Genomic DNA, 17,787 nt, shown 5'->3' with positions numbered 1-17,787 from the left:
TCAGATCATTATTTCTGAAGTGAGTGATACAAAAATACTGCACTCAGATTTAGAAATAAAAGTACACATTATATGTCATATCATAATATATGGATTATTATTACTGATGCATTAACATGTAAATAATACCTGATAATAATACCTAATAATGTTAGAGCTCGTAGAAAAGTAGCTATTTTATCTTTATTTTCCTTATTAATGCCTCCTAATTTATCATTCATAATTTGTAGCCTCTTTCCTTCAGAGTTTAAAATGTTATTCTGAAAAGTAACTTTAGGCCAGAGTCAAAGTGTAAATGTAAAAGTAGCATGATATGGACCCTCAAAGCTGTGCAGTAGTACCGTGCTCGAATAATTTCACTGAACAGTAGTTTCATTCCACCATTGTAGAGGATGCACAGTTATGGTATAAGGATTTGCTTAACTGCCTGTTAAAAGAGTAGATCAAAAGATCTAAAGGTCTGTGGGGATCATAAAATTCACACTTTTATTCTGTTATGGATTTTAGATTATTGTCATTTCTGTCTGTCTATGCATCCACAGACTAAACTAACCCAATGTTATGCGTTTCATAATGATAATATACTACAGGCCCAAACTGGGACTAGACTGAACGACTCCAACAAATACTGGCAGGTATGGAGAAATGAGGAAAAACAACTGCACACTTTGAATAGAATGTTTCATCTATTTATTGATTGATAGTGCCTCTTTATGTCTATAAAACGTACAGTATAAAATACAATCATATTTAAGGATATAAATCAAACCCTCTCTTAAGCCCCTATAAAATAAAAATCAGATAAATACAGAATATTATCATTAATACAAACCCATACAAATGGCTGACAGAACAAAAGTATTATTGAAAGTCATTCATGTCTATGGGAATGCTTTACTCTATGACAAGAATACGTATAAAGAAATTCTGGAAAAAAAATGTTCATGTTCTGCCATGAACTGACTTTGGAAACTGCAATTCTGTTACACAGAATAAACATACAATGTATTTTAAATTAAAATGAAATAACAACAAAATGGTGCCAAAACATATCAAAAGAATCAAGTAATCATATGATACGAAAGGACCTTCTTTCTGGTAGCCTCTGCTAAAAATATTGAGGTTTCGGTTAATGGCCCACCAGGCACAGTGATGGCATGAATGTGCAATGAAATGTAAAAAATGAGATTTTTTTTTATAATTCAGAGAAATTTATGGAATAAGACTGTTTGATTCCTACATTTCCCATTATTCAAATAGAGGTAAGAAGGCGCCAATGGACATGAGAAATTAATAAAACAGGAACAGAATTAATCACCTCACTCATGATTGTGTACATACATAATGCACATTTGGTCCCCATATTGCACAACTGTAAACACTTCAATATACCATATCGATGCTTTTCTGCTCAGCCTGTTGTATGTGATTTTGGCTCAACTCAAGATAAGACACAAGGCACAGCATGTTGCTTTGGATGTGTTTGAATGTTGTTATCATAGATTGTTCCGCGAGACCTCGAAGGCACTGGCGCTTCCTCAGCAGTGTATTGGTCGGACTTCACATTTCTTTTACCGCATACCTCCCTCTTTCATCTGTCACTTTCTCTCATGCTCACACACACACACACACACACCCTCATCTGTGCACACACACAACACACAGCCCCCTTCTTCATCCCAACCTCACCACACACACACACACACACACACACACACACACACACACACGCAGAACGTTCAATTGCACAATTTCACTGTAAATCTATGAACCTCCTTTCTCCGCTCCTGTGCTCTGTGAACTGTAATTATTCCACGGTCACAGACTTGGCCAAGTTTCTGGGAAAGTCAACCTGCAAAAAGAGAAAGCAGTTTGTTAGAGCAACTGACCCCTGATCTAGACTGAAGCTGGACTGAACATGTTTTTAACACTATGACACCGTGGAGGTCACATCGTTATGTGGTATATCAAGTATAAATGGCACACTGATAGAGATGGGCCTTATGTATTTAGGCTTAATTGTTGTGTCACATAAAGTGCAGTCACTGTATGATAACTAGGAACTACACTACTCTTAACTACAACGTTAACTACACTTGTCTTTTACACTAAAACAAAGATGCGTTAACAAGCTAAGAAAGGGTGGTTAAAATGGTGCTACAGAGATGGGATCAACTCTCACAAAGGTTTAAAAAGAAAAACCACAATGCACCCATTGATAACTGAGTCACTAACCAGTTCCTGTGCTTATGATCAGAAAAACCATTGGTGTTGGACAGACATGCCATAACTGTGTAAACTATGCAAAGACATGGTGCCTGTCCAAATTGGTGTGAGAGAGATGTCTCTTCAGGCTGGGGTGAAAACAGGAGATTGACAGTATGTGAAACATGAAGGCTCTGACACATTTCGAAGTGAAACATGCTGCCCACAGACACTCACAGACATACACACGGCTTTAGCAAGTGCTGCTTGGTAAGCTGGTCTCCACAACCACTGTACAGTGTGTTAATAATTGATTAACTGCAGGCAATAAATAGCGTCCCAGAGTCTTGTGCTCCACATACAAGTTCCAGTAAAATATTACTTTCAAAACTGTTGCTAGATTAAAAACATACATGGGTATAAATGTTATGTTGTACTGCCCAGCACTACACTAGATAGAAATATGTTAGAAACACTGCATGGATCAGAACGTCAGACTTAGCATGACATTACAAATAGCATGCAAAAATATCAAAGTCACATGCAAACAGGTGCAACTAAAAGCATTTGAGTAGCAAATAGCACAAGCACAAGACGTTGTAGATAATATGTGCATAATATTTACTCTGTCCTTCAAAATCACTTGATAAATGTTTAAAATGATGTGATAAATGCCTAAACTCATGTCCAGCATAGTGAGCCAAATAGTGACATTATGCTTTAATTAAGTGTAATCAAAGACTACAGTATTTGGACATGGAGAGCCACAGTATCTCAAAATTAAGATTTTGTCCTGATAAAATTGAGTAGAAAGATATTGACCTAAAATGATCCCTGTTATTTCTGAGGCTCAGATCAAATTAGAAGACAAAAAGTCCCACACATCTCCTTGAGTTTTGGGTTAAACTAACTTCTTAAAACAAATGTTACAGCAAAAAAGCACTTTACAAATTACAAATTTGTACAGATAGCTTGAGTCAAAAATTGTGTTGACTACTTACGTCATATCCTCTTAGGACGGCCAAGTGGAAGGACATGAGCTGCAGGGGGATGACACTGAGGATGCCCTGCAGACAGTCCACAGTGTGGGGCAGCTCGATGGTCTGGTAGGCATTCTTAGTCACCTCAGGGTCGTCCTGGCAACAAAGGATGATGGGCCGACCCTGATGAAGAAGGAGTCACGAGCAAGAACATCAACACTAGTGGGTCGGTCAGTTCATTTGTTATGTTTGTTGCACGGTACTGTAATGCACTGAATGTAATATCAGTGTGAAAATGCAGGTGTGCGTTTCAGCGCCTGCAGGTCTGTTGCAGTAGAAAGTGTTTTTCCAAGACCTACCGATCTGGCAGTGACTTGTTGCAGAGCATTCTGACACTTGGTGTAGCAGGCGTCTCTCATGATGATCATGATTACTGGCATGTCTTTGTCCACAAGCGCCAGAGGACCGTGCTTCAGTTCTCCGGCCAGGATGCCCTCCGAGTGCATGTAAGTTATCTCTTTGATTTTCTGCATTCAGACAGTAAGAATAAAGCTCACTCAGAACGTTATCCTGGACAATAAGATAAAATATACAGCATAATGGACATTTGTTATGTACTTATCAACGTTCATCTGATGTTTCCTCTACGTCCTCATATTTTATGTTGCTCTAGGATAAGTGAATTGCTGTTTGGCAACTCACCAGCGCCCCCTCTAGGCAGGTGGCGTAGTTGAAACCTCGGCCCATGACCAGAAGAGATCTTTGCTGATACAACTCATTGGCGATGGCCTTGATCTTCTCATCCAGGGACAACACTTTCTTTATCAGATCTAGGAGAGTAGAAAAAGGGGAAGACGGAGGTATTGTTGTAAGTAACAGTGAGAATATAAATGAACATGTTTAAACAAAAGATGGTGTTTTGTTCGCTTCATTTGACAGCGGTGGCTGAAAATGTTTGAGCAACTGTCTGTCTATGATCTCTATAAACAGATATCTGTATATAATTGCAGAATCTCTAGGCAAGGGACAAGATTTTTGGTGTCATAGGTGGTCTGGTTTCTGCTTGTAGTCCAGGTAGTGTTGACCAATCACGTTTGAGCAACAGTCCATAAGGAGTGCAAAAGAGGCAGAATACATTGCCCAAAATGCAATGTCAGCCTTAGCCTTTCATTAGCTTTTTTAAAGTGTAACTGCATTCATATGCAGATATAGAGATAAGCCAAAACAGCCTTGTCATCTGGCCTGCATATCCACTATCCAGATATCCGCTGGGTCCACCCAGAAGCCCAGAAGACTTGGCTCTTGCTCTTAATCATCATCAGATGATAGCTGATGGGTACAGAGATTGGTCTGTCAACTTTTAAAGATGCTGTGTGCTCATGTTGAGACCACAAAGGCTTTGTGTTTTTAATTTGCTGGTGTTTGTTGGATTTACCGGGTAGCACCCTGAGGCCGTTGATGATCTCCAGTCTCCTCTTCTGTAGGGAGAGCTTGTCCTCGCTCATCATCAGGGAAAACATGACAAGGGCCACAAACTGACTGGTGTAGGCCTGGATCACATACACAGGAGACACTCATATAACCAGATCTATGTTATCATCCAGTCTTAAAATAGATGCATTTTATCATCAAATGCAAAGTGCTGTTAATACTGCTGACAACTTATATTAATATTTATATTTATATTTAGCAATAGCAGTTTATATTTACAGTTTATATTTATATGTTTTATATTCTATTCTATCCTCTCCTTTTTCACTCTTTGGCATTCGGTGCGGATGGCAAAGCAAGATTTTCATTGTACAGGGAAACTTGTTTCTACACTGTATACATGACAATAAACACTTTGAATCTTAAGTATGAAAAATGTGTTCAAATTGCTGTTTTAAACATATGAGATGTATGCTGTAAAGTATACCTTGGTGCTAGCCACTCCTATCTCAGGGCCAGCGTTGACGTGCACTCCACAGTCTGTCTCTCTACAAATGGAGCTGCCCACAGTGTTGGTTATACCAACTGTCAGAGCACCTTGGCTCTTACAGTAGCGTAAAGCCATCAAGGTGTCTGCTGTCTCTCCTGAGGGAGCAGAGGGAATGAAAAGATATGCTTACAATTCAGAATTACAGCACAAGAAGGCCACTGTTAGAGGAAAAAACAGACCTGCCAGTGTGAGGAAAGTTTCTCATTAAAGCCAATTTCATGGTCACAATATTCAATAGAGGCCGTCATATCAAATAACTGTTAACTAACTCAAGTCAGTGATCTTAAGAGACAATGATATGTGCTTGGACTGACAGTAAGGACAGTGAGGGTTTTCATGTTTTTGTGTGGTATTTTCACCTGACTGGCTGATGAAGAAGCAAACGTCGTCTCTGAAAACTGGCGTGTTGCGGTCCAGGAAGTCACTTGCCAGCTCCACCATGACGGGCAGCTCTGTCAGCTCCTCGAGGATCTGTCTGGTCTGAAAATTAGGGAAACAAAAGCAGCAGGTTCACCACCACCATCATCCTCTCTCTCCATACAAAACAGTCATTTCATGTTTGGAACTTCACTTCCACTAAAAACAAAACGATCATCATTGTGCCTCTCTCAGGTTTTCGACAGCTTTACTCACAGCGACTGCAGCGTGGAAGCTGGTGCCACAGCCAATCATGATTAGCCGTCTGCAACGTTTGATTTCTTTCAGATGGTCCTTCAGCCCCCCGAGAACCACTGAGGAAACAGAAGACGATGGTTAAACCAGAACACTGTTGATTGTCTGCACGTTTGCTTTCGTGGGAGCACTTAAAGGTCATCATTAATAGCTACAGCAGTGTGTGTCATGTTATCTTGCATGTATTATCTACAACTAATTTGTAGTTCATACTTAGGAAATTATAATCATTTACATAAACATTAATCCTTCACCCATGTTGGAAGGTATGGGTAACAGAGAAGGCATTTAAATAAGGGACTGAGGTGATGTGTTAGTCTCCACATGAAATTCCACATTCAAATAGACGATGAAACAACCTTCAGATCCTGTATCCTGAACTGGTTCTTGCTAATATTGTTTCAAGGTGTACCCTACATGTCCTTAAACCTTTGTGGGCGGGGCAGGTTGTAAGATCACGAGTTACCTGCGTTGGAGTCAAAACAAATCCGGCCTCTCATAGTGTTGACGACTGACTCCGGCTGCTCAAAGATCTCTTTCTGCATGAAGGCATCGAAGTTACCTGCAATGGGAGGAGCATACATGTACATCAGATCATCTGGTCAATACCCCTCATGACATATGGGGATAAGGGGTAAGAGGTATGTGGAGGTCGGGTCCAGCTGAAAAACTGCCAGCAGTATTATGTTTTCATGTTCAGCCAGCAGAGGGCGAGCAAATATAAGTCTAAAAAAGTGGATCTGATTGGTCACACTACATGCACACAGTATGTTCTCCATGTATTCAATGGGATTTCTTCGAAGCTGTTGTTAGTCTTCTTTAAAACCTCTTTTCTGTTATCTTTTTAACAATGTTTTAACAATTTCCTTTTAACCTAAACTACTTAAGCTAAACAATGTACTGTCTTCATATCAACCACATATCAAAATAGTTCATAAAACCTTTCATGATCTGTTGCAGCTCCATCTGTAGGGTCTGGATCGCCCGCACTGGATCCTCACCAACCTGCCGGTTCATCCTGTGGATGAAGAGCTTCCCGCCGGTCACCACTGCCATGTCATCGTCCTCCATGTACAACACCTTGTTGGTGTGCTCGATGATGGCACTGTGGGTAGAGGTAAGATGGAAACCTGTGGTGAGCCGATGATGGTGTCTCCTAGTCTGATGTTTACAAAGTGCAGTACACTTGTTTCTTAGTCAAATGACAAGGAAAAATTCCATGAAATGGTCCCATGTTGGATTCACCACAAAACACACACACTGATTAGTATCCAACCTGGCGTCAGAGGCAAAGTAATACTCCACAGCGCGGCCATCCCCCACAGAGTTGATGGAGCTGGAGCAGTCAGTGCGGTTATGGCTGTTCTTCTCCTGGACTCCCTCCTTGTAGTGAGCTACAGGGTCAAAGGTCAAAGGCCAGATTTGAGAGGTTGCACAGTGACTTTGAATGGCTAAAACAATCAAGATGTGCTCATCACTTGAATTCTTCCTCTCAGCTTCCAGATGCTGTCAGGTCACTGCTGTTGAAATGGGTTTGTCGTGACGTGAAATTCAGATTTTATGGTAAGATCAGAAAACATTTAAGAGAGAATATTCATAGCAGATTGTGACCATAAATAATCATCCATATTGCTTTATTAACAAGTAAACATGACATGAACCTGGCGGGACTGGTGATTTGTCGCTTTTTGCTTTTCTGTCGTTTTTAATGCCACCGTTTGAGGGCGCCAAAGATGTGAAATTTCAAATTGTACACATAATAATAAATAAAATAAATAAATGATAAATCTGTCAATTTGCTGTATATCACAAGAGAACATAGTCTTTTCAGTCTTAAGATTTCAGCTTAATCTGCAGTGGCAGCAAGATGCCAATGGAAAGATGCTAACTTCCATCTACCATGGATCTTTTCTTTAGAATAAAACAAATGTGCTTGAGGATGCCAGCAAGTAGGGCACGCAGGCTTGTTTAAATAATACAGCATTTAAAAAAAAGAAAAGATGTGTGATAACAGAAATATAAAATATAAAATGTTAAAAAAAACAGACGTCCAGTTTGGTTCTCTCCTGACACCAAACCACCTGTCTCTGCCTTGGACTTCGGACTCGGTTCACTTGAACCACTGAGACCCATAAATTTTAAGTAACAAGATAAGCATAGATAGCATAGAAGAGAAGAAAAGAAAAGGCAACAACAAAATAAGGAGGTTGTTGCTAACAAAAGTATCTGAAAGATTATACGGGAAACTCTACCTTAGGCTCTGTGTCTATTGCTGGGAACTCCAGCTCTGAGAACCACATCCTCTTACGGAGTACTCAAATGAATCTCCAAAGGACCAATACATTCGAAAAGTCTACACGCAGAAATCCCTGACAGCACGAATGGCTATCCAAGAAATGTTTTTAGCAGAATAATTATTGCACAATAACAGAACCACATAACATCTTGTGTTACTTCTGCAGCTGGCCGAGAGCATCACTTTGACTGAGTCAGTGTCTGAGGGATTCTGAGAAAATCAATAGTTAGAGCAATATTACACTTTAATCCAGGGAGACAGATAGAAAGAAAGATAAAATGCCCCCTGATAGGATACATGTTTTGAGACTACTGTATAAGGCTTCTTTCTGCATATCTTGATAAATCAGAAACAGTTTTAACTTATAGCACATTTAGTAATATACTTTTTTAATTGCCCAAAAAATCAAAAGACCAAAACTAACAATGAATTTATCCTACTAACAAGTATACCCATACATCAGTCACACCGGTGTTCCTTCCTTGTGATGAACACGGGCACTGTAGTTTATTTTGAGGCGATCGCACATATACCACCCCACTGCAGTAAATACACACTACCGCAGTGGCTGAAAATAGTCCCCAACAAATATTTACTCCTGTTTGAGTTTGCTCAAAACGACAGTGGAAGTGTTTAAGGAAATGATTTAGTCTTTTTTCTAAGATGAAAGCAAATCTTCATGACCCACTTTTAAGTCTTACAATTTCAGTAGGGATGAATGGGCTTGGGGCTGAGAGCCACAGACAGGTTGGGGGAAGTCAAAAAGGGATGAAAGACGGACTAATGCACTGTTAGTTTGGGTTTTCACTTGTGTAATCCTCCAAGATGTGTTTAAAAGTAGGTTTAGAACCAAACACAAAATGTGAAGAGGGGAAAAATTCCCAATTTATCTGACTTTCAAATTGATCATAATTTTCTACATAGCTATGAAGCTCTTGAACAGTAGTGAAATAGAGTCATTCAAAACGCCCAGAAATCAGTGCAGTACGTCATATTTTCCTTTTGTGGTGGTTAGTCCAGATCTCAGTAGTCCATATTTCATTTCTTCATATTTCTTTGCTGTGTTGTGACTAAGGAAGCAGCTTTATAAGTCAAAGTCCCTTCATTTGCAAACTTACCTAACCAATAAAACCACGAGTGTTAGATCTTTAAGCAGCACAGAGACACAGATACGGTCAGGTGGTTATGTATTTTAGATGATTTCATATGCCAATAAACTCTGAATACTCTCTCAGCTGCATGAATCATACATTAAGTTAATTTATCCGACCTTATTGTATACTGCTGAGAATGTGTGTACCTACTGTATGTCTGTGTGTGAGCGTGCATGTAGGCAGAGACTTAGGGTGCAGTGTAAGCGGATAATGGCAGACAGGGAGGGAACAGAGCTCACCACTGTTGTACTGGATGGGGATGTTTTCGGTCGACAGCTCATGCTCGCTTCGCACACCAATGAGCAGTGGACTTCCTCTCCTGTCGAGACAAGCGTGAAGCAGGCAGGGAGGAAGAGACAGACAGAAGGAGAGGGAGAGAATGTGTGGGTAAGGTGGGAGAAAGGGGAGGATTAGCCTGTGTAGACACACACCGATGTCAGATACATACAATCTCATGTGGTGCTTTGCAAATGGGTGAATGCGAACCTGACATCCTATCCCACTGTATTATTCCAAACAAAACAGAAGTTTCCTGGCACTTATCATCTCTCCTCTCTTTTCCTTCATCTATTCATTTTTTCTCCCCTCATATTCAATCTTTGGAACATTCGTTTTACATCATTTTGTGCACAGTGACCTTGCATCGTTTTAGTGCAGACATGGACCCAGACGCTCCCACATATTCCAAGTCTAAACTTGATAATCTTGAACATAAAGATATCAATAAACCTATCCTCCATTTGTCTACATCCCTCTTGGATTTGCTCCCAGTTCCTGGACTGAATCACTGCTTCCTAATTGGCTACTGACTCCATGTGGGCTTCTTGCATTTGCTGTTAAGGCAAAGAAGGTGCAACCACATGTAGATCTGCCAGGTGAGGGAGGAGGGTGTGAGGAGATTAACCTTAAAACACATGAAACCTTTCCACACTCATCTTGTGACCACAGCGAAAACAGATTATCAAAACAAAACCTCATCACGATGGGGTTAGTTATTATGACACCAACTCTTGAGAAACTACGTCCAAAGGCCTCTCCTTATTTCTTTCTCTCTGTCTGGATTCCTCCTTTTTCTCTGCTTAGCTTTTCTCTGGGGCTCGGCTATGCTGACGTAAGACTGCTGGTTGTTTTAAGGGGTGTGGGGCTTGAAAAGGGAGGCTTGCAAACAGAAACATGTGGTCGCTATCCAGTACAATATTTACCCTGTGGGAGGGAAGAAAAGTAAGGAATAAGTACGTGAAAGACAGGGTGGCGGAAAGAAAGAGAATGAAAGAACAATAGATGGAGAGAAAGTTAAAGAAAGAGATGCTGAGAAGAGAGAGCAGAAGACAAGTCCTGCCGGTAGATTGATCCGTGACGACAAAGGGCGGGTGGTGACTAGCATCACTAGATAATTACAAACATTCCTCCATCCCTCCGTCCTAGGAGACAATGCTGACTATTCAACAAATTAACCACAAAACTACATAGAGTTTGGCCAAAGCTTTACAATGAACTGATAATGTCTACCAGGATCTTTTCTTCAGAAACTACAAGCACAAAATAAATATATGGGATGCCAAAGTGTCTCGAGTTCGGCAGCAGGTGTGCCAAGAAACCGCTCTGCAAACACTGGCACTGCCAGGCAACCTGTTTGCATAAAGCATAAGTTATGGTCCAGTTATCTCTGCCCCTCTGCCTTCCTCCTTGTTCCCTCTCTTACCCTCTTACTCCCCTGCTCCTGCAATCTCCCTTTCCCCTGATCCATGACAGTTCACTGAACCAGGAAAGATATAAAGTAAAATAAAATTATGAGAAGTGATTAACCAGGAGTCTCCCTGACAGGGGCATTTTCTGGAGGGGAAACAGGAAACTCTCTAGTCTCTCTGTTAATGAGTCACAGAGTAGCCGGCATAGGGCCAGCAGCCCAGAGGCCTGAGGCCCAGGAGGGAGAGGGGGAACCTGAATTCAACCTTTGCTCTGCTCCCCTCTCTGGCTGGGTCTTAAGAAGCAGACGGGGCTGACACATGCTGGCGGACGGGAATTTACGCACATTCACGCACATGCTTAACAAACAGCACAACTGCCCATCATCATAAATGCTTTAGAGTCATAACATGTCACATTTAATGGATGTCAGCTAAGATAAGCCACAATGACTAAATCAAAGGAGTCTCCTCAAATCACATTTGGGATTGCTTCACAGTTGTAATTATTGGGATGACTCACTGGCTCACTGCACATATACTGGACCAAAATGTGAAGTGAAATGTCAGAGTTGTGTGTGTGTGTGTGTGTGTGTGTGTGTGTGTGTGTGTGTGTGTGTGTGTGTGTGTGCGCGCACACTAACCTGGTGGACACAGCCTCTCCAGGGTAATGACGGCTTTTAAACACCAGAGCGTAGGCCCCCTCCTGAGACAAGAAAGAAGCAAGGGAAACATTGAGTTTACATTAGCTTAATGAACGACTGACACACACCAGTGTTAAGGCAGACTGTTAGGGAGGGGAAGGAGGAGAGACATTTCAAAGTATACACATTTAAATGCAAAGTTGAAGTTAGCTGTGTATTCCTGGAAAGAAACATTTTCTAAACAAAAACAATCATTTCTTCTGGCCCTGTGATGTTTGGTAGTTGCGGTGGGGCTGAGTGTTGGGAAGTAGTGAGGTAGAGGGGGGCGGGTTAAGAGAAATAAGACCTCTATTGTATAACATCAGCTGTGTTTCGAAAGCACTGACTGCAATGCTGCCTGTGGTGGTTAAAGGCAGAACTGGCGAGGAGTGTGTTTGTGTGTGGTGTTGAAAGTGGGGGGGTAATCATGGAGAGGCAGGGGAGGGGAGGGTGTCATGATCGTCAGGCTGTTAGTGGGTCTGACTATCTGGTTCCCATTACTCCAAATCCAAAATGGCTGCTTTTGCCTCCTCTGTCCTTCTGAGGGGAGAGAACTCCACTCCAACCCAAAAAGTGAAGCTCTGAAGCATGGAAGTCACATAATGGAAAAAAGGCTTGCTCAATCTCAGCTTAAAAAAATCATTATGTCACTGGTGATGCTGCTGGGGCAGTTGCTATAGTGACTGTTTTTGTGGTGGCGTACAGAGTTTTAATGGACAGGAAATTCAAACTGTTTCACACATTGCATAATGAACAAATGCAGCTGTGTGTCTATGACCGGTTAATGACACATTTGAAGCTACACGATACTGCCCTTCATAGTCTCCAGGAAGCTGGTTATGAAAATGTCCACCTCTCAACATATAGCTGAAGTAAAAAAAGCCAGAAACTGTGATGTGTCTCTCTGGCAGAAGAAAGAAATGGAATGACACCTTTAATATAGTGACAAAACAAAGATTAACATACTAGATGTTAACACTACCTGCGCTGCTGTAAAGTGGCTTGGTGTGTTTCTGTGACATGGTAGTAGTCACTGTTGTATGCGTTGCTGTGCATGAGCCACTCACCAGCTGCTGTATAACCCTCTCTACCAGGGTGGAGAAGGTGACGTTGTCGCTCTCGCGGTTGTCATAAACATATTTGACCAATTTCGGAATCACCTCTGTGTCCGTCTCTGACTCAAACTCATATCCTTTCAGGATCTGAGGAAGGTACGGGGTACAGTTTATAGTCATAAACATAGACATAAAAACACAGAGGATATTCACACACATTGAACAAATTAGATCTATATCTCTCATTCTGGTTGCTTCTCATCAAGTGCTGTCAAGTTAGTGACAGCTGTCACTGTGCTGTTAATTATCACCATAGTATATTAAATGCATTTATTAACTGCAGTAAAAACAAGCAGGGCTGTACAAATATCAAAACCGTAGCTTAATAACACCAGGCACAATTCATGTCAAGCATCAAACAAAGGTAAAAGCTTTCAGTTTTGAGGTGAGATTAAAGTTAATTATGTTCAAAAAACAGCAATTTTGGCTAAGTTCATTGTCAACTGACCAGGTAAGCTGTTCTTTATTTGTTAAAGTAATGATATGAGTTACACAGGCCAATGAAGTCATTTCACACCGAATGTTTTCTGTGCAACAGTCTACTTAGAACAGCATATTTGTGCACACACTACTGTGATGCATACACTCCAATTTCACATGCTTGGAAAGCCATGCAGCAGTGTACTTTATATTTGAGGCCTGTCTCAAAATAAAATTCTATGAAGTTCTCCTAAGGGTATGTGAAAGCTACATGGTGCTGAGCTGACCCGGAAGTACACTGACATAAATAAGAGTTTTGAGAGAGAATGCCAAATTTTCCCAGATTAATATGGTTGTTGCTGTTTTGTAGGCCCTTTGCTTGCAGTGGTTACCTACACAGTGGACAGGCTGATTGAAAAACCCTGCATATGGATATACATAATCTTTTATTCCCCTAAACAGTTGAAAATAACAAATTAAAGTCCCACCCAGATACACTGCACTGTCGTATATATTGCACAATGTTTGTATCGTGTCTTGTGTGTTTCTATCAATTTATTTCAGAGTTTGTCAAAAACGAATTTCTGTTACTTGTGACAGACAATAAAGGTTATCTTATCTTATCTTATCTTATCTTATCTTATCTTATCTTATCTTATCTTATCTTATCTTACCTTATAACAAATGATATAGTCTAAAACATCCATATACATATATATGTGTCTAACCTGTACATAGAAACACATGACAGCACATTATATGGTTTTTATGACTCATTTAAGGGAGGTTATGACTTCAAAGGGACAGTAACACAACTGTCACCGAGTTGGATAATACTCAGGTCCTTAGTGCCGCTACAAGCTTTACCTGAAGGGTGCGTCTAAGAATGGCACAGAACAGGATTCAGGCACATTTGTTTGTACAGGAGGACTTCCTGATTTAAGATCACTCACCAGGTACTCCTTCAGCTCTTTGTAGTTGGTGATGATGCCATTGTGGATGACAACAAACTCTGAGAAAAGAGTAAACGTATTAGACAGAGGTGACTAAAAGTCAAACACTAGTCTCAGTGAGTTGTAATAAGATCACTCACATGTTCTCTCCCGATGAGATAGATCAGACTAGATTCACACTCTGATGGCTTACATTTGGTGTGAGCTCTGAACAAACTAAAAACAGAGCTGTAACATTTGGCTATAGATCACGATCGTGATAAGTTAAATGTACGGTATGGCAGGTTGTTGTTATTCAAAGAATGTTACTTGTATTACCACACTGGTGTGGGGGGGCAGGATACCGAAAGCAGCCAAAAGTGATACAAACAGAGGAGGCTGTATGTTATCATTGATGATAATCACATAATAAAGGGCCTGTATCCAATATAATATACTAATAAACCATAATAAAATATATTTTTCCCCTTATCTCTAATAAGGACTTTCACATGTTGGACTCTTAGAAGCATACATACCTTGGTCTAAGGCCAAGGTACATTACTGACACGCCTATGAACATACACTACAAGAGATGGGTGTATATTTGGTTAGAATAGAATGTGCGTTAAGTGAAGGGATACAGGATCTTAACCTTTAGTTTGAATGTTAAGACAAGATGTATAAGCAATTATAACAGAAGGAAGGTGAAGTGACACGGAGTCACAGACGGAAAATGTTAAAGTTGATCTACATTCTTCCTTTTTTCCTAATTGAAGCTACCGTGTATCACTGAAAACCTGAGACAGACATTAATACTGACTTTGTCATAGAGTTATACTTGGGTATTAAATGTTCTACACACTGTACTGTACATGTGAACATGCATGAAAGTACATTAGTATATATTACCGTTATCCTTGTCAGAGCGGTGAGGGTGGCTATTGAGAGCGCTCGGCTCTCCGTGTGTTGCCCAGCGAGTGTGAGCGAGGCCAAAGTGTGTGTACAGCTCCTCGTCCAGGTCCAGTGTGTCTTTCTCTGAACACACACAGCAAAACACAACACCAATCCTTTTACTGACACGGACAGAGTACAAGGTGTTTTAAAGACCATGACTCCAATGTGCATAAACCCACTGTATAACTCCTCATCCAGAGCCTTGACCTTCCCCTTCTTCTTGATCAAGCAGATGGTGTTGCCGTTGATATCGGTGCTCGTCTTGTTAGGGCCATCCACAGCGACACCTCCGAACACACAGGAGAGAAGTGAAGCACATACTTTTATAGTGAAGTCAAAGATTTCCATATATTAGTGATGAGGTGTCAAATTCAACTTCCTCATGAAAAAGCAAATGGGGAGGTTATTTTAGGTGATCTGAATAGTGATCCAGGATTTAATATGTGAGCATCTGAGCTATTAGTTATTATTATTATCAGTTAAACATGATTCCAGTGTTTCAGAGTCAAACACAGTGATTCAACTCCAGATCATTGCATTTCTTAATACTTTGAATGTTGTCAAATGTTGCCTCATAAAAAGACCTGACACACAGGTGCTGCCAAGGAGCACTATACGCTTTTGTGCATGGTGTGTGTGTGTGTGTGTGTGTGTGTGTGTGTGTGTGTGTGTGTGTGGCATTGCTGTGAAGCTGAGTGTCTTACCTGCTGAATCGTACCCTCTGTACTCCAGTCTCTGCAGTCCCTTCACCAGCGTCTCAAATATCTCCTTTCTGGTGCGAGGCACTCGGTAGTTCAGGTAGGCAAAGATCCCTTTTAGAGAGGGAAAAAGAGAAACAGAACTTGAATCCTCTGAGATGCTCAAACCTTGTGGCAGAGTTAGCGCAGAGTTTGCAAAGAGCTCAGTTTACCAATAAATCTATAATGAAGATATCAAAAACCGGAAAAAACGGTGGCCAGTAATTGTTAAATGTTACTTTAATATCTATTCATACACTAATAGGTGATTGAGGAAGAGCACGGCTGATCAATGAGGTCCAGACCTAGCTGTGTTATCTCTGTATTCTTCAACTAACACTAATGTGCTTGGGAAGGACAGGAACTCACAACAGGCTGGAAGAGGAACTAGAAATGGCATCTCATTACATTTAATTTGTTTGTGAAGTTTGTGAAGCTGCTGCATCCTTAGATTAAAATAACTGTGTATACATTAAGGGACTGCTGTGCGTGTGTGTGTGTGTGTGCGTGCATGTGCGTGCATGTGTGTGTGTGTGTGTGTGTGTGTGTGTGTGTGTGTGTGTGTGTGTAGGAATGTTCCGGGCAGCTCTGCTCCCGCAGGCACACAGCTGGCCATTGACGGACGCACATTGCGCGCAGTGTTGGAGCAGCCAGGTAAGCAGGCTGCTGTAAACTCCCACAGCCTTGGCCTCTTCCTTGCAGACTCGAGGAGAGGCCGGAGCACTGTTAAAGATTTACCTTCGGCTGTAAACGTCCCCGATCGTGAGTGGGACGTGTGAGTCTGTCAAAAAGGGCGATGTGCACTATGAAACTTGAAATGAAGCCAGTTGAGACGGCCGGATGTGAGCCACCACATGAACACAAGACAGTAGGAATCACTGGCATCACATTTTTGACATCAACTGGAAGGACTTGTCCGTCCTGTTGTCTGCACCAGCGGGTGAAAACACTGACACGTAGCAGTTGTGTTAAAAGCTCTTCGGGCATCCACACAGATCAGAAAACATCCATCCGACTGGTTCAGCTCAGAATTCATATTGTCATTACCACCAAAGCTACAACACAATCTCGATGACGATCCGAGACAAACTGTTTGAAATGATAACTTTGAAAATTCCTGCCTGTATCGCTCAGGACATCGGCAGCACTCACACTACAGGAGCCAGTCAAGGCAATTTTCGTGCGTGATACGCGCAATTCCTTCCCACAAGTTTGAAAAAAAAAAGAAATAAGGTCGATAAAAAGCAAACTTACCACACATGGCTCAAGCTTTGCTGTCGTTTTACAGTGAGAGAGCGGCTGGAGTGATGCTTCTGCCTCTGCCGTGTTAAATCCGGAGTGACTGCACACTCCCACTATTCATTGAAATGGTGTTTCCTGGAGAGGCAGCGGCCCCACCTCCTCTGACAGCTCAGCGGCGTCCTGCTGCCTTACAGGTATCCAACACTTCATCTGGCATTGATGGATGGCCGCCTATTCACTCAGTTATTTGTCAAACCACCTGTTCAAGAGTTTGTCGACTTGCACTGAGAGGTGATGGTTCACCTTTTGCATCTGTCAGCCAGTTTGACATAAGAACAGTTGAACTGAAATGGTTATTTGTTTTGCCAATCAATCATTTCTGTCTTTGATCACTTCTTTGATAAAGGTTTGGTCCTGACTTCTTTGGTCATCGTGATTGTATTGTATTTTTTTTTAAATCTGGTGCTCTATATACAGTCATTAATCCCTGAAATCAGTAGTTATGAATCTAAATTGAACGTAATGTTAAAAAAGGATGGGACAATTTATTTGGCAATACATTTAATATAAGGAACCTATTTATATTATTGAGCTAAGTTACATTTGATTGCACCAGGAGCCACCAGGCAATGAATGAGGAAGAAAGAGGAAATTTAAGTGCTAATTAATGGGGTGAGTTCCTAAAAAACTGCATCAAGGACAGTTGTATTATTTTTCTCTCAATGGTC

At 41.1% G+C, this 17,787-nt stretch overlaps 1 protein-coding gene across 1 annotated transcript; it reads right to left on the bottom strand.

The window, feature by feature from the left end:
* Nucleotides 1-673: 673 nt before the first annotated feature.
* On the bottom strand, nucleotides 674-17,185 carry gfpt2 (glutamine-fructose-6-phosphate transaminase 2). Its single transcript, XM_070836686.1, has 19 exons — nucleotides 17,072-17,185; nucleotides 15,785-15,892; nucleotides 15,260-15,367; nucleotides 15,036-15,161; nucleotides 14,145-14,203; nucleotides 12,724-12,858; nucleotides 11,618-11,679; nucleotides 9,528-9,607; nucleotides 7,115-7,232; nucleotides 6,780-6,943; nucleotides 6,305-6,400; nucleotides 5,800-5,897; nucleotides 5,526-5,646; nucleotides 5,104-5,261; nucleotides 4,621-4,735; nucleotides 3,888-4,015; nucleotides 3,545-3,712; nucleotides 3,207-3,368; nucleotides 674-1,852 (listed from the first exon to the last, which is right to left on the bottom strand). Exons 1-19 carry the CDS (start codon nucleotides 17,076-17,078, stop codon nucleotides 1,808-1,810), a joined length of 2,058 nt encoding a protein of 685 aa, XP_070692787.1. The 5' UTR covers nucleotides 17,079-17,185; the 3' UTR covers nucleotides 674-1,807.
* Nucleotides 17,186-17,787: the final 602 nt, after the last annotated feature.

The sequence above is a fragment of the Pempheris klunzingeri genome, chromosome 9 (assembly GCF_042242105.1).
Source record: "Pempheris klunzingeri isolate RE-2024b chromosome 9, fPemKlu1.hap1, whole genome shotgun sequence".
NCBI lineage: Eukaryota > Metazoa > Chordata > Actinopteri > Acropomatiformes > Pempheridae > Pempheris > Pempheris klunzingeri.
This window is presented reverse-complemented; position numbering and strand designations above follow the sequence as displayed.